General features: G+C 36.6%; 1 protein-coding gene across 3 annotated transcripts in view; it reads right to left on the reverse strand.

The window, feature by feature from the left end:
- Positions 1 to 17,405, reverse strand: part of INO80 (INO80 complex ATPase subunit) — a 62,477-nt gene that overhangs the window by 34,613 nt on the left and 10,459 nt on the right. For all 3 annotated transcript variants that reach the window (XM_054634079.2, XM_054634077.2, XM_054634078.2), the window contains 16 exons: positions 16,533 to 16,694; positions 14,657 to 14,777; positions 13,209 to 13,423; positions 12,139 to 12,192; positions 11,186 to 11,389; positions 9,705 to 9,900; positions 9,438 to 9,505; positions 8,909 to 9,118; positions 8,220 to 8,300; positions 6,991 to 7,086; positions 4,298 to 4,357; positions 3,559 to 3,701; positions 2,413 to 2,497; positions 1,794 to 1,911; positions 1,331 to 1,416; positions 181 to 348 (listed from right to left, as the gene is read on the reverse strand). In XM_054634079.2, coding sequence (XP_054490054.1) covers positions 181 to 348; positions 1,331 to 1,416; positions 1,794 to 1,911; positions 2,413 to 2,497; positions 3,559 to 3,701; positions 4,298 to 4,357; positions 6,991 to 7,086; positions 8,220 to 8,300; positions 8,909 to 9,118; positions 9,438 to 9,505; positions 9,705 to 9,900; positions 11,186 to 11,389; positions 12,139 to 12,192; positions 13,209 to 13,423; positions 14,657 to 14,777; positions 16,533 to 16,694 — 2,067 coding nt within the window. The remainder of the gene's footprint in view (positions 1 to 180; positions 349 to 1,330; positions 1,417 to 1,793; positions 1,912 to 2,412; positions 2,498 to 3,558; positions 3,702 to 4,297; positions 4,358 to 6,990; positions 7,087 to 8,219; positions 8,301 to 8,908; positions 9,119 to 9,437; positions 9,506 to 9,704; positions 9,901 to 11,185; positions 11,390 to 12,138; positions 12,193 to 13,208; positions 13,424 to 14,656; positions 14,778 to 16,532; positions 16,695 to 17,405) is intronic.

Consider the following 17,405-nt stretch of genomic DNA (forward strand, 5'->3'; position numbering starts at 1 on the left):
AAAACCCTTCTTCACCCAACATCAATGCTACACTGCATCTGAAACACAACTGAATTGCATGCCAATTTGCTTGCCTATGCCAGATTTTTTTTCATTATGGTGTTTTCTAGAAGCCATATCTTAGTTTGGTGCTAACCAATGATCATACTTTTCAAAAATTATTATTTAAAATAGCCTTACCTTCCTAAACTGCATGACTAGATTCATGAGACTACTAGTGGTGGTCTGTGCTTGCTGAGTAGTGCCCATTGATGACTGCAAGAGGTCATCAATAGAGATTTTGTTTTTCAGAGCTTGGTACAAGAGCTTCTGTCGACTTGTCTGCTGGCAGTACATAAGAATTTCAATCTGCAAAATGATAATGAAGATTTAGCCATTTCTTTCTCTAAAATGAAGGATGATAACATTAGTGTACATAAAGCTGAAACACACCTTGAGGAAAACACAACTTTTTCAAAAAATACATTTATAGGCAGTTGCATTCAGATATTCTCTTCAGGATCTAAAATCAAGTCCTGGAAAGGACTTGACTGACAGGTGTGTTTTGGAAGGCTTGTGTAATGATGTGGGAGACAGACCTTTAAAAGTACATGAACACAACTGAGTAAACAGATGGATTCTTAAGAAGCTGACATCACACCTGCAGCTGATCAGTTTAAAATCTGACTTCAATTCTGCCATCCTACAGGTCCCCACTTAGACCCATGCTAAGGAGTGCCAGGACCCACAGCAGCGACGGGTGCATCGCACAACAACAGTGTCTGTGGGAAGGCCACTGAAATAATTAAACTCATCAGAACAAACCAGATGTCTCTCAGCCAATGTCTCTCAACCTGGGGACTGCTGACCACAAGATCATCTAGTATTGCTAACATCCATGTGAAATTAAGAGACTGGCAAGAGAGAAGAGCATGATGCTGCCACTATGTATTTCTCTGTACAGGCAAGCAAAAAAAAAAAAAACTAAATCCATGCCAAATCCTTCACAAAGGCAACTGGAGATGTTTATCACCCAGTAATTGATGTATTAATCTCCTTCACGGCCATTAGGGACACTTCTGTCAACTTAACCAGGACTGAAGATATTTCATTTTTAACAGGTAACAAAATACTTTCCCAAGAAAAACGTTTATTAATTAGAAGTTCTTTAGTTACATTCATATCTAATGACATTGCTGGGATGAGGTGCAAGAAAGTGAAGGTTGAAGAGAAGTCTACAGTCAGATTTCAGGTATGCAGACTGACAAACAAGTTTGCAAAAACCAGATCAGAGAACAGAGCCATGACAATAGAGCTGTAATACCCATTCCAGAGAAATACTTTTTCTCACCTTATCTGACAGTTCATTTTCCACATCTTTCTTGATTCTTCTCAACATGAAAGGCTTCAGGATCATGTGCAAGCGGGATAGCTGGTCTGAAATAAAGGGAAGGGGAAAGAAAGAACAATTACTTAATCAAAAAGGAAAATTATATGGTGTTTTATGACAAATTAAGTCCATAACTGCTCAGCCATTTCCCCCATGTGAATTCTTACAGCATAGAGTTGATATTTTCCTCTGTTGATTTTTCTTTTTCAAATGAGTGCTGTGCTACATTGTTTTTCTGTTCATTACACATGCTATATTACAGCCAGAAACAGAAACTTCAATGTAAATCATCAACAGCAATCCAGTAATGTTCCAATCTCATTATGCATCCTCTGCATATCTCATAGAAAATTTAGCCATTTTTAGTTCAAAAAGGCAACAGATTCTTAATATAAAAATCATAACAGTTACACTCTGCACTCACTCTCATCAATAGCAGATTTGTTCTCTGCATGGCTCTCTATGTCCTTAGAAAACCACTCATTGAACTCTTCATGGGAATCAAACAGTGTTGGCATGATAAAATGCAGCAGGGCCCACAGCTAAAAGGAGAGGAGAAAACACCAGATTAGCAAAAGTCATCCTACTGTGGATAAGGTAATTGGGGATCCCAAAAGCTTGCAGCTCTTCATAAGCAAAATGACTTCACTAGATCATGAGACATGGCAAAATTAAACAAAACACCAGCTGCATTCTCTTCCTGCCTCCCCCCACAATGCCACAGATATCAACTTAACAGAATCCCACTAGAAAGCAGTGACAAACATATTCTAATTACTGCAGCCAACAAAAGGAAAAGTCACTAGAATTAAATTTCATCCTGTAATCTAAGTATTACTTCAAATATCTTTAGTTTTGTTTAAATGTGTGGCAAGTTTCCATATTTTTCCCTCCCAGGGCAGATCCCATGTTTGTCTGCCAGTGGTTTGCTACAAGCATGATCCCGCAACCACAAAAATACAACAGATTTCTCAACTGTTTACATATATTTACTATGTATTATTGGTATAAAGAAAAATCCACTCTTTTGAGCTCCCAAATACCTCAGCCATTGTGTTCTGAATTGGGGTACCAGTCAACAACAATCTGTTTCGGCATTGGAACTGTAGTAGGATCTTCCAACGAACACTGATGAATAAAAGCAAGAAAAATAATTTATAGAGAAAACTGTAGAATGATATGAAGCATAAGGTATTTTAAGGCAAATTGTTTCCAGTGAGATTCCCAAATGATCTTTGGAAGTCACTGGACAAAACTATTACAGCTGTTCCCGTCTTTCAAAAGACAACTACAGGAAAAAACAACCTTTTTCCAATTAAAAAAAAAAGAGTGTAATTTATTATATTTTTCTAAATATCTTTTTTACTCATTTTTAAAACAAATGCTTACTAATAAAGTCTCATGATCAGAATAATTAACTTTCCAAAAGAAACAGGTACTTTGAATCAGAATGTCATGTATTTTTCACACTTTAAAAGAGGAAGCGTATAGGATTCTGTGACAAGAGTGCTGAGCTATACATTAAAATAATCTTTGAGGGGTGGTTTCCCAAGAATGCTGAAGAGACAAACTTTGGTCAGAATCAGCCTGCATCTAAAGCAGTCCTCAACTTACTGCGACTTGGACAAAGGTTATGGGAAAGCAATTATAGAAATAAAGATGGACAAATCCATTACTTGAAAACAAACAGAAAATTTTCTGGCATAGAGTCTCATAACACACACTGGGCTTTACTGCAGCCAACAGTACTCATGGGGTTCTGACCTTCATTCATGTCTGGAAGTGCCACTGAATAAGGAATCAAAATAATGCAGTTAATGGAGCCAATATAAGCAATATAAACTAAAGACTACAGATCATTCACCAGGCAGAATTATGTGAGTAGTCAGGAGGGAAAGTGAACAGCATTTCACACTGTTTTGTTTAACTGTCCTGTGCTCCATACAAGTTTCTGTTCCAGAGCTACCTTTTAATTACATTTTACATATCTGGAAAATCTAAATGCAAAAACCCTAATGAATCTATCCCATGTCAGAGAGTTATATAGATATTTAACTGGGTTAGATACTTAAGGGGTCTTATGTGTGTCAATTTTAACTTCTATCAATTTATGTTCTCTTGATGCGTTCTTGATACTCCTCCAAGAGGCTGATACACAGAAAAGATTTTATTTTCAGTTAGTTTATTACCTGGAGCTACTCTTGAGTGCTTGTGCTTCATCCAGCACCATATACTGCCACTTCACTCGCTGGAAATACTTCACATCCTGCACTACCAGCTGGTAACTGGTAATTACCACGTGGAAAGGAGCATCCTGAGTATACAATGTCTTCTACAACCACAAAAGGAGAAACAAATGTCCACATAATCTAAGTACATTTTCAAGAGTTTACTGTAATTTCAGACTTCTGTTTTACAATCTTCTCATTACTATTGCATTTTCCACAGCTGACTTGTAAAATTAATTATATCACAGTTACTCAACTAGTGGACCTGGACTTCAGCCCTCGAACAAATTCAGATGTTTTTTAATGTGCAAGGCAAGACAAGACCTGGGTACTGAACCCTACAAAATGCTATTGTTAAATAAGGAACAATCTTGACAGAACTGCAGGGATTCTGCATTGGGATATCCCAAGCTAGGTCACTCAAACAGAATAAACAGTCCTTGACACTGAAACTTCCTGCTTTATTTACAGAGCTCTAGTTCTTCATCTGAACCCCACGCCACATTCAATTGCCCTGTATGGTATTGCTCTTCAGCACAAGAGAAGTCTTCCACCTCATTATCTTAATGAAAATGTTACTACAGGAATTAAGAAACTCTGCATCCACACCACTAGCTTAGTTTGGTGACATGTAGCAACAGTTCCTGGTTTACTGCGCATAGAGAAAGACAGTCAAAGTACACATTCATGCTGGCATTACCTGACTCCAGAACTTTCTGATCACCTTTCTATCATGGGGATTTCCCCAATAAGGTAGCACCTGAAACAGTAAAAAAACCAGAAAGACGTTATTTTCAAATAATGACACCAGCTCTGGAAATTTATAGTCTGTAGTCTACAAAATGACATACTTCTTTCTCCAAAACAACAAAAAGGGAAATTATCTTTTTACCATCGAGAAAAATCAAAAAGCATTTAAAAATACTGTAATTTACTTTACTAAAAAGAGCATTCCAGGAAAAGGCATCAAGAAACTTGGCCTGATCAAGCTATGCTGAGAATCTAAAAATGCCCATTAGCATTTAGCACAAACCTTCTAGTCAGTTTTTTTTTCCAAAAATTAAAAATGATACTTTGCTTATGGCAGAATGCACTCAACTGCTATAGTTAAAGCTAGAGGACTAGAAGGCTTGTTGCCTGTTTAACAACCTCCATGGTCCTGTTGGTTTTCTATTTCAGAACTGACCCCAAAAAGCTGAGATGAAGTTAAAATGTCTGGCATGAATATATTTAATATAAGAATTTGATTCTTATATTTATACTTATATATTATACTTATATATAAGTGCTTGATTTTAAAATCAAGCACTACCACCAGAGAAAGCCTTTAAACTATCTACAGTTCAAAACTATTACTCAGACCTTTGCAGAGCACTGACTCCTGCCACTGGTTAATAACACTGTACTGCCATCTCCTGCCTGGTGGAAAGACTTACAGTCAGCTAAGACTGGGAGGTTTGGGAGGGAGGAAGAATGCTGCTTTCTGAGGTGGTGAAAAGTCTTATAACTTCAACTGGCAAGTTCCAAAAGCCTGTAATTGAATATTCTTCCTACTGTTCTGTTTGTAAAACAACCAGACTGACAAATCACTTTTTAGTCTTTTTGTTTAATATATTCTGCCAGGGACATAAATTCACTGTGATTTACTACAAGCAGAACTGACTGCACACTTCTGTATGATTAGAGGAAGAAACAAAACTGGTTGAAAAAAAGATTGATTGAAGTTGTAAACATGTGACAGTAAGTTTAGAAAACTTATTTTTAAAATACATTTTGTTCCATGGATGAGGTAAACATCAGCATGCAATAAGATCAGCATGCCAAAGAACAGCTATACAATGATATAAACAGTTTGGTGTTTAAGTCAAAAAAGAGAAAACTGTCTTTTCACAAGCATCCTGACTGCATTTTTCAAACATTTGCTGTATTTCATTCCTGAGAAGGAGAAAGCATAAACAGTTGCTTGCCTATTCCATACAATGAATAGATCAAAGTGAGACAAAGTAGATAGACTGGCCAACAGCTCTCAAGTTTTTTAATCAAGAGTCCCTATTATTTTGGGCTATGAAAAGACATGAATGGTTTATTTTTAGGTTGTGTTGGCTTTTCTTTTCTTTCGAATACCTCCTCAATAACACAAGTATTTGAATTTCTTCAGTTGAATTTCTTAGTTGCTTTAAAGGCTCAGTAATGTCAATTGATTCCAAAATACAAGTCACTGGAATAAAAAGTATTGAACTATGCTCTAGCACACCTTCTCTTCATACAGATACTTCAAACTAAACAACACCACAACCAATGTACAGTCTCACCAGGATCTCCAAAGCAAGCTATTTGGTAAAAGCTAAGTCCTTTAATTTTGCCTTGCCCCAGATTCAAGAATCACTTATAGTAACACATTCAAAGTTTTTTCCTCATACTTTTTTAAGCAGCCAAGACATTCAAACAATTAGCCTGATGTTACTGGTATGCTGGTTACTCACAACTAGATTTCTTCTACTGTTTTCTGTAAAAAGGAAAATCTGATGTTTCAAAAAAAAACAATCAAGACTTCTTTATATCAAAGGTTATTATGTTAACAACACAAATACTTAAATTATGATCTGTTTCTCTTTGCAGATGTAACTGCAAGCTTCTGAAACTTTTGCCTATCCTGAATTCTGAAATTACAGCACTGTTTTAGCAGTACACATTTCTTTTCAAATTCTCCTTTGCAACACTCCAATATTTCCACTGGGGGACAGGTAAGCAGCTTGTTTTTTAGTAACTGATAGTTCCTTCTTTCTAATTAACTGCTTACTATTTCTATTTACTATGTTTTCACATTCACAATATATCTGAAAAACTCCATGTTTTCTTTCAATCTTTTTGTTCTTATCTATTTGTGCTTCACCTCTCTGCTTTTCCTTGATTATTAACTGTATGGCCATAGTTCTTCTATTTTTCTGTAATAACTTCATTTTGCTTCCCTGTTATCTGTTCAGCATTTGTTCACATACAATCTTTATCTGACTCAAATTCATATGAATGACTGAAAACACAGCTCTAACCCCAAAGACATTACATAAAACTCAGTATGTAATTCCTGGTTCTGCTGCCAGGCCCACATGTTACAATTATGCATCCACTTGCTGACCTACCACAGCTCCTTACTGAGAAGGTGTCTTTAAGTCAATGCAAAATGAAAACCATGTGATTAAAGTCATAATATTTTCAAGCCCTAAAAAACTAAACACTTCAGAAAAAAACCAGGATGATGGGAAAAAGTACCAGAAACAGTCCCATTACAGAGTTTCATATTCAGTAGGCACCCAGATGTGATACAGAACTCAGGAGAACAAAATGGTTTGCTCTCAAGGAAACAGAAAGAAATTTCTTGGACATGCTTATTACCTTAAATTTAGGTACAAATCTGGCAAACTCCTGGTGCCAGTTGTTCAGAGTAGAGGCAGGTGAAATTATTAAAAAAGGTCCCCAGATGTTCTCTCTCTGGAAAACACGCATAAAAAATTAAATTTAAAAAAATAATTGAAGTGAGGTGATAAAGAGATGGTTTGATATGGCTTTAAATCTACTAAATGACAGTGACTACATGAGAGGGAACTGTATGCAAAATAGCAAAACTCTTCCAGCACAGCAGGGTGATACAAAATCAAACAGAGCAGATCTAATGTTTAACCAAAACTTATTTCATAACAGCAAAGTTCTTCCCAGAACAAACTCCTTTGTTTCTGAGAGTTGCCACCTGCATGTTACTAACAGCCCCTGTTATTTTGATAAGAACTTAAGGTCACATTGAAAAACTTAGCTCTGCCACATCACAAATTACAGTGCTCTCTGGTGAATAACTGAGTTGATCCATTAATATATTAGCAGTTACAAGCCGGCCCTCTTAAGGGAGAGGCAGAAGAACAAAGCGCTATGTAACCTTCGAAAAACCTCAAGGTGCAGTGTCACAGCAAGACAAGCTTATCTTGTGATTCTCTCTATGCAGATGAGCTCAGGAACCTTCAGCTCTGCACACTTTTACAGTATTTTGGCCAACAGTAGCAGTAACATAAAGAAATGCACACAATTGTCACTTGGTCACTAGTGCAGCTAATTTTGCTTCTAGTATCACTTCACTGATATCTCCTATTTAGGGCAAGTGAGTGGATTGCAATCAAGACTTTTATTTTTTTTAAAAAATGTATCTATTTTTGCATTAAGAAGTAAGCTCCTGTTGTTAATTCTGTTTTGTTTGTCTGCCCTGGCACAAAAGAATCACTATGCTTCCTAAAACACCCCACTGGAATATGGAAATTAATGCTAATTGCCATGAAGCTCAGAATCTGAGCACTTTGATCTGTAAAACTCAGTGAACCATCAAGTGTGAGTGTTCTCTCCTGAGGCTTTTACATTCAGTGCAAGTGAGAAGATTTTACTCTGTGAATAAATGAAAACTCTATATAAATAAAAATTGACATACATTCATAACTATTTCAATGGCTCCATGTGGAAACAATGTATAAAATACCCTTCGAGACATTTAAGCTTTGTAATCCAAAATTCATTTCCAACATGTGAAAAGTACGCATCTTCTATCAAGCGTACTACCCAGGAACAAGGTATAACCCACCTACCTCAGCCAGATGTGCAAGGAGAGCAATACTTTGTACTGTTTTACCCAGACCCATTTCATCTGCCAGGATTCCATTGATGCCCTGCAAAAGATCCATAAATGAACACCTTCACTTTACTACTTTTTAAACTACAAAGAACTAGCAAAACAGTTGCTACTGAACTGAGGAGGAACAGCCCCACTGTAACAACTCTGAAACTTTATCATCTCTTGCATCTACTCCTGAGACGTAATTGATCTCAACTGTATTTCATTCATCTCTCAGTCTTATTTTTCCCCTAAGCCTCTCTGCACTTCATGATCCCATTGTGACCTGGGCACACTCACAAGGACAAGACTGCCTGCAGTTTATCTGCTGACCCAAGCTTGAAACAATATGCAACTCCAAACAGGAAAAGTCTCCTCCATATATGATCTAAGTTGTATATATATGATCTATACAGTTGTATAAACCACACAAAGAATACTGAACTTAAAGCCCCATTCAAAGCTGTTATGTACTAAATAATCAAGAACTTTGATTCAATAATCAAAGAATAATCAAGAACTGGTACATGGCCTACCTAGTACTTTTTTTTTTTCCAAATACATTAAATATCAACTATACACAGTCTATTTTTAATAACAGTTGATTTTTTTGGCCAACTTTAATGACAAAGTTATAAAAATTTGCAAGATATACTAATATACCTGCTCATATAGGTTGGCGAGCCAATTCATGCCTTTCAGTTGATAACCTTTCAGTTTTCCATTGAAAATGGTAGGCTGTGGAATATCTTCTCCTGCTCGGATAGATGGGTTTGCTAAACTGTAGCTCTCTCCAAATCCAGTCCCGGATTTGTTAGCAGCCCGTAAAGCAGCTGCCCGGCTCTCCTTTGCATCTTCATCAAATGATCTGGTCTGAACAGGAAGAGGAAGGTAATGCATAAGATGGTGAATATATTAACTTATCAAGAAACTGTAGTGTAAAGGGCTTTACAATTCACATTAAGACATGAATACTCATCAGAAATGAAGAGAAAATGAGTCTGTTCCTATAGCCCAAATCGTCATACTCTGGTTTTCTACTGATTTAACACAAAATGTGTATATGGACTTAAATTCAAATCTGGTCACCGGATTAACCTATTTGACTTGACTGCTATGAAAGATCCTGGTACTGTGGCTTCTACCAATTACTCTGCTTGTTCTTCTACTTCATGGATCAAAAAATACATACCCGGGCTTGATGAATCTGGTAAGCATCCTCAGCATTCTTCAGAGCTTGGGCCTTGTAATAGTTGCTATCTGAAAATACCAGACCCATATTAGAGCTCTGCATCAGTAACCACCCAAACACACAGATAAATTCCAATAATTGCAGCAGTCCTTTTTGCAGAGGGACTGCTGCAATTATTGTGCTTGAAATTGTTAAGTTTTCACGGTAACACACAGAGTACAGTAAATTTCAAGAGTGCAAGGAAAGGACTGTAGATGAATCATTTACCATAATCTTCTTGGGTGATGTTGACCACTACTCCTCCACCAATATCAATCTGCCTTTGGGTAGAGCTGTCTTCAAGTTTGCGCAGGATTTCCTCCTGTATCCCATCATGTCCAATATCTCGTTTACGACTCATAAAATGGGCATATAATTCAGTTTGTGTGATCAGAAAGTTCAGTTTTCGCTGCTGTCTCTTAGCCTAAGAGAAGAGCATTTACCAAAAACAAAAGAAGAGGAAAAAGAGACAGGACAAGAGTTCAATGTTAAAAATATAATTAAACAAAAAAAAATTCATCTAATAATGTATCAACAACCAATCTATCTAGATTATGTTAAGCACATCACTTTGAAGTGCTACATTATTAGTTGCACAAAAGAACACTGACCAACTCCATAAATATCTATACTCAAATATAAAAATGTTGTAAATGAAAAGTTTTTTTAAATTCAGTAATCATTACAAAAAACACCATAATCTATTAAGAGAAAGTTTCAAAGTTTTGTTTACACTGAAAAATAAAAATATCAACAAAAAATAGCATGACTTTAGTGGTTTATAGTAAAGGAACTCAGCAGTTAAGAAGTGCTCTCATGGCAACCTCACTCCCACATTCTGTTACTTATTAGTAGAGGGAATTATGGTAGTACACATGAGTACATCAATAAGTAATAGATTTGAGATATTATCATTACTCAGCATTCAGCAAGGCATTGCTGAAGCTCTGTTCACCCTTAGGCTTTGGCAAAAAATGCAACTGTTAAAATTTGTCTATTTATCTAAGTCAGCAGAAAACTTTACCAAATGTTAATAAATTTGCAAGAATGAGAGGAACACAATAAATGCAAGCATAATTTAAGCATTATAATGTCTTAGATTTAGTTTTCAGATTCAACCATTCCTCATATAAGGTATACATATCTAAAATAACAATCACAGTTTCACTAGAGAGCTTTTACAAGGAAACTCTCTTGAATTCAATCCCTTTTACTCTGTAATAAAGTTCAAGAAGTTGCCAGTTGGCTAACAAAAAAGCAAGCACAGAAAAATTCTGTGTCTCGTACATAAATGACAGAATCATCTTACAGCAGCAGGGGGAAAAAAGAACAGGACAAAAAAATTCAATGTCAATGAAAAAGTGTCTTCCCTTCTGGATCCAGAAAGATATACAAACCATTACAAAATGTTGGCCCTTATCAACACTGAGCTGTGTATGTCTGTGAGACATGCACAACTTCTCTGATTCCTTCCTCAATTTCACTCAATTATAAAGAATTTATGCAATTTGAAGGGGTTTTTTAATCACCTCTTGCTAACATTAGAATAATTACGTAAATAAAAATAAGACAGCAGAAGAAATATGTGGAATAGCACCAAAACAGAACAAATAACTGAATTTCATGGCTTGGATTCAGAAACTCAAATTATCCAGTCACTTCTGTCTCCTCAGAATATGAATTATCAGCAATCTGTGATTTTGCTGTACCTCTCTCATCTCCTCATCCAGCTTGCGTTGCTCCAGAGCCTCCTTCTCAGCTCGTTTCCGATGCTCTTTTTCCACCTTTTCATACTTTTTCCAATAGAGAAGCATCTCCTTGGTGAGACGACGTGCTCGTGGTAGAGTTTCCTTACAGTTTTTCTGGGCCTGGATAGCAGCTCTACGGACCTCCCTCATGCACTGGTGGGCCAGCTAGAAAGAAATAAGATTTGGGAACAGTGATAAAATGGGCAGATTGTAAAGAAAGCCAGCAAGAAACAGTATCAGATGTAATTATCACCAAGTCTGATACTTCAAAAGAGAAAAAACTGTGATACTTTACTCAGCAGCAATATAAATGAATCAGACACTTGAGCATAACCCTTGAAAAGTGCTCAGAAAGCTGTTACCCAGTGTTTGTAAGCAAAGTTTTCCAGGTAGAAACAATGCCAATTCTCAGAGAAGACTCTGATGAGAAGATGGATTGCTTTCGCAATCACTTATGCTGAAAACTGCTCTATTTAAAATCTCAGGTCCTCTACATATTTATCTAAATTAAAGCACTTAATATTCCAAGAGCCCCTTTGATTTCAACCAGAATGCTTAAAACCATCAAGTTTTAATTAGTGGATAGATGGGCAACTCAAAAGTCGAAGTGTATCAAAGCCAGTAATGTACAGTATCAAAGATTAGTAAATTTAAAATGTACAAACTAAATCTTTCAAAAGCCAGAAAGATCTCATGAAAGGAACTCATGTTGTTTGTTTCATCTGTTGCTTATGAAACAAGACAAAACAACACAGCTAAAAAATGAAAAGCCTTATAGTAAATCACAATTATTGGAAACAGTTCTTTCTCCTATACTGCCCTGCTGGTATAGTCAGTATTGTAAGAAACAGAGAGGTTACAGTTTGTTTATTATATCCAGTACAAGGAACAGTATGAAACTAAACACCACCTACCTTTTTGCTGTTGGTTAGGAAGAGGTTACGGGCTGAAGCTTTCTGTTTGTATGCCTGTAAAAGAGGACAACCCATAAATCAGTTAAAGGGTAATTGCTTCACAGTATTTAAAAAAAAATCACTATCTAGTCTTCAGCAGGTACATGCACCAACTTCAGTCCTGCACACTACTGTATAATTGAGAATAGATACTGTAATTATTTTTCATTTTGACTGAAACAGCTTTTCATCCCTAAATTACTGAAGGCATACATAAATATATTCAAAATCCTGAAGGAAGCATGCAAAACACCTCTTTTTTCACAATTGTTTCTTTAATTACTACTGTTGCAAAGCAGAGGTCTCCTATTCCATTTTTATCACTGAGGGAAACAATATTTTCCACTGTTTCCCAAAGATGTTAAGAATTTATGTAGATCCTATGTTCTTCACATGATCAAAATTCATCTTTTGAAAAAATATGGTCTCTCTCACTGCACATACCCTTTGTTTGGCTTTTAAGTCCATACAGGACGACACAGTCATGACTTGTTGTAGAATTCAAAGTCTGCTGACTGTGAACTTCAAAAAGCAGGTTCTAAGGTCCACTCTGACCATCTCAGAAAACTACCAACAGTGAATCCAGCCTTCTATTTCAAATGTGCCTGAAGGTTGTACTGTAAATGATACAAACACTTTTCCCTAATCTGTTTCTGAGGTAAGGTTTGAAAAACACAGATGTTGTGACTGAAACACCCATTTTCTGAACTCCACTGTAAACCTAGACAGTGGTTTGGCCTATACTGCCATCCTGCAGATCAGTGTCAGAACCTGCTAGAGCTTCCTGCACCTTTCATTGCTGAGGGTTGAATAGCCACAGCAAGCACTGCATGATCTGTTTAGGTACCACTGGTGATATTTCAACTACACGTTGCTTACAGATTACAGAATTCCAGTTAGGTCATTAATGACCACTGGAAAAATCAGGTCTTACTTTACTCTGTTTTTCTAGGTGTCAAGTCCCCACTAAGTTAATTTCCTATTTCACTTTCTTGTATCATCACTGATCTACTGCCATTAGCCAAGCTCACCTTTGGTAACTCCTTCTTAACAATGCTAAGCCACACTTTGCGCCGACGTGCGTTAAGTTGCTCAATAGACAAATGCTTTTTCTTGGACCCAGGTGGAGGTGTATCGTGGGAAAACTTGGCAAAAACTTTGGTCTGGTGATGGTGGCGTCGTGGTGACTCCTCTGAAGAGAGTTCTTCATCCCGTCTCCTCTTTTTCTTTACTTTTTTCAACTTGCCTGCATGGCAACAACAATCATAAAAATACATTTCTATTTTTGGGGTACATTTAATCAGGCACCTTTCCCGAGCAAATTCTCCTAGTCAATTTATATGTGGAACCAAGAAAAAAGCCAAACTTATCCATGTTTTCCAATTCTGGTACAATTAATTTATACTATTAGATATTTCCTCAGTATTTTATAATGGAAAGATTTTCCTGTTTAATAGAGGGGTGAAATGCAATTACTTCCACCCAGGGAAACATGCCTTGAGAGTTAAAATGTCTCAGACTTGGTGCATGTTCCTTGCTTTGCAGCAAAATTCTACTTAAAGCTACATAAAGGTAAGACTTTTAAAGGTGACAACATTATCATTTGGTACAATAAGTCTCAAAGCAAACTTCTCAGCAAAGAGAAGATATTGGCATTGAAAGATATTGGCACATTGTCATGTCATACCAGCTTTCAGAGGAAATTGATACTGGTATCAGATATTAAAAATGTTCACCATGAGTATGCAAAATTATGGATGCTGCATGGAGAAAAAAACCACCACAGTTAAAGGAACTTGCAAAAAGAATGGAAGCCAGCCTGAAATAACACCTTTAAAACACAGCTCAAACTTAAGTACTTACACTAAGGGAGTTTACCTTACGCTGACAGCTCATAGCCTTCTCTGCTTCTTTACAGATTTACAACTACTGCCAGCCCAAAGAAGAAAGGAAACTGTATTTCCTGGCAAATATACATCTTAGAAACTCCAGTTGTTATGTCAGAGATATAATTCTATTCTAACTGACATCAAACATCAACTCCAAGTTCCCTCTATTTTCCAGAAAACACTCACCCCCTGAAACTTCCTAATCACTAAAACTACAAATTCAGGAATAACTGCAGCAGGTACTGGATAAGCTCTTAAACTTTTCAAGGACCTGTCATGTTTTCAAAACACTCTTGAATAAATGGACCATGATATGAAACAATGTTTGTGGATTCCAAACTACTGAATAAGGTCCACAAAGAAAATCTTAAGCCATGAACTCTCCAGTCACACACCTTTTTTCCACCCTAGCTTTCTAGAAGCCAGATGATAAAGCACAATATTTTCTGTAGACATTTTTCTTTGCCAGAACTTGGTATTTCCCTACAAAACCCACAAGTTTTGAACATTTATGTTTAATCAAAGGAAACAACGTAGGACAGAAGTTAAATCCCAGCAGCCATTTAAAAGCATGAAGTTAGTGACTTTACCTTTTATTTTTTTCTCTTCTTTAAACTTCTTTTTCTTGGGCCCTAGCAGGTGGCGCTGCTGCTCGTAGTAGGGGTCGTAGGTAGAGAGCAGCCCCGCGCTGTAGTACTGGTACTGCTGCAACTGAAGGGGAGAGTGAGCAGGTAACAGAGACAGTCCCCAAACAAGCTCAGATCCTGAACATAAGGAAGAGATCAGGAAGCATGTACTTCTCCATATTTTGCATTTGTTATCAACTATCAGAGTCTAAAGTGAAACCACTGCTCCCAGGGGTGGGCTCCAAATTGAGCACAGGGAACTGAGCCCACCTGGTGAAGTAAGAGGTGCAGTCAAGGTTGTACTTTCAGAACATACTGCTCTGTCTTTTCCACACAGGTGCTGCCCAGCAAGACAACACACTACATGAAGAGGTCCAGTTATGGACCCAACATTTGCTTGGCCTGCATTCCCAAATTACATACATGTTCTACTTTATCATCCCAAAGGATGTAAAAGGACAGGTTTAAAGAAAAGGCATTTAAAAGATTTCCACAAGGACAAACAACTTGAACACTCAGATTGTCAAGTAAAAATACAGCTGCCTCAACATTTTTTCCTCTAAATGATGAAAAATGCCAGTATATTCCCAGCATTATTGAAATGAAGTAGTGAAGAATTCCACACAGCTTACACATAAACAGGCAAATTAAAGGCAGTACTGCTCAGAAATTAACTAATTAAAATCTAAGCATACTTTTAAATTAATAGAAAATTTTTGAAAAGTGAGATCACAAGCATAAACAAACTTTTCTGATATATGCTCCTCTCCCTCCATAACTGTGTACTGCTGATCTAACAATCTCTCACTGGTTAATTTCACTGGGTATTATTTCTTACAAGTCTGGAAATAAGTATTTGTGTAAAATCTAACGAAGCTATGACCAGTTTAAAAATGTGGTGTATGAATATTTGTGTAGCTATGCAATATTTCAAGAAGCTAACACAGTATTGGTTCAGAGCTTTACAAGAAAACAAAAGAAAGAAGTAGAGAGAAGCAAAGACCTGTGTGGAAAATATTTCTTCACTCTTCTGGAGATATTCGAAAAGAATATAAAACAGGAGGACAAATTTTAACTTCAGACACATTCTCAGATAACAGAATAGGATAACCTCCTTCATCTAAGACTTTCTGCTGCAATTCAAATCATCAGTGAACATTTCTGTAAAAGCCCTTATAATTTGAAGAAATACATTATTAGAATCAAAGCAGCCATGGAATTTGGCTTACTATTAAGAAAAATGCAAAAATGCAGCAGACTATTTTCTTCTAAGAGGAAGAAAGAAAATATCAAAAGAAAGTCCAAAACAAACAAACAAAAAAGGTAAAAAGAAAGAAAAAGAGTCAAGTAAAACCTCAAATCATGACAGAAAATGACAAGGTAGTAAAATAGGGACTCCTTTTCGAGATTGTAAACATCACCTTACTATTCATTACTTTAACGATGATATAAATACACTTGAATAGCAGCTAGTACCTGTATTAGAATTTAACTCACAGCATCTCCATTTTCATATACATTGCATATATATAATCCAAATCTTGCATTTTAACACCCAGTATTTGCTCTAGTGACTGGGACAGAGCACTGTGGAAATTATATATAACATGTGCCAGTACTAGTTATGTACATTACTGACAGATTCACAGCATCTTTCATTCTATGTATGGAATTGATTCAATAACCCTTGTCTAAAAGTGCTGTTAGACAATTACTGTCTACCAAACAGTGCATTTTCCAGTTCACAAAATTATGAGTTTTGATAAAAACATAAGAGCAGTTAAAATAATACAGTTGAAGGAAAGAATAAAAATCAAGAAAATGTAAACATTCTTGTTACCTCCTTGTCTTTGCTATATTTACTTTGATGCAATTTTTTATACTTGTGTAATCGCAGCATATCGTGAAGTTCTTCCCTTGAAAGAGAAAATTCTTCTTCCTCCTCTCCATCCTCATCACTTGGTGAATCTGTGTCACTGGAATCATCACTCAGAAGGATACTCTAACAAGAATAAATGGGAACTAATTTAACAATCCCAAATCCCTGTTTATTTATGCAAAGGACTCTTGAGCCTTTACCTAATAAAGGGGTGTGGGTCTCACCCAACAATGGTACTTAGCACTAACAACGTGTCCATCTAAAAAGACTCATAGAAAATAGATTTCTGAGGAGCAGACCTGTATAGCAGTGAATCCCATACACATTTTCTGATTTGGAGGAAAGTAGTTTTCTCTTAATTTGTGACAGTTAAATCATTTTAGTCCACTTTGTTTGTGATCTCAGAAAAGCAGCAGTGAGAAAAGCCAGGATAACAGCAGGGGTATTTTGTGATGTATTGTTTGCAGGTGCTTCCCTACCCCATTTGTAGTTTGTCCTGCTATTCTACCACTTCTACCTGCATCAGTTTCTGCAAGTTTGGCTCTTGTTTGACCTCTTGGCAACATGTTTTAGCTAACTTGAGATGGCTACAATACAGTGAAAACGCAAAGACAGCATAAAGCCACCATTCCACTGCCATCCTCACTGAGACCTTGTAGTGAGTTCAATGTAAAAACAAATTCTCAGTCAAGTCCCAAATCTCCATTTAATACATTTTATAATAGATTCGCTTAATTTAAAATTAATTCAGATTCTGAATGTAAACTAACTGCCAAGCCCACCACGTAACTCCATCCTCATGTGCCACATCCACATGCCTTTTGGACACCTCCA

This window comes from Agelaius phoeniceus, chromosome 6 (assembly GCF_051311805.1).
Source record: "Agelaius phoeniceus isolate bAgePho1 chromosome 6, bAgePho1.hap1, whole genome shotgun sequence".
Lineage (NCBI taxonomy): Eukaryota > Metazoa > Chordata > Aves > Passeriformes > Icteridae > Agelaius > Agelaius phoeniceus.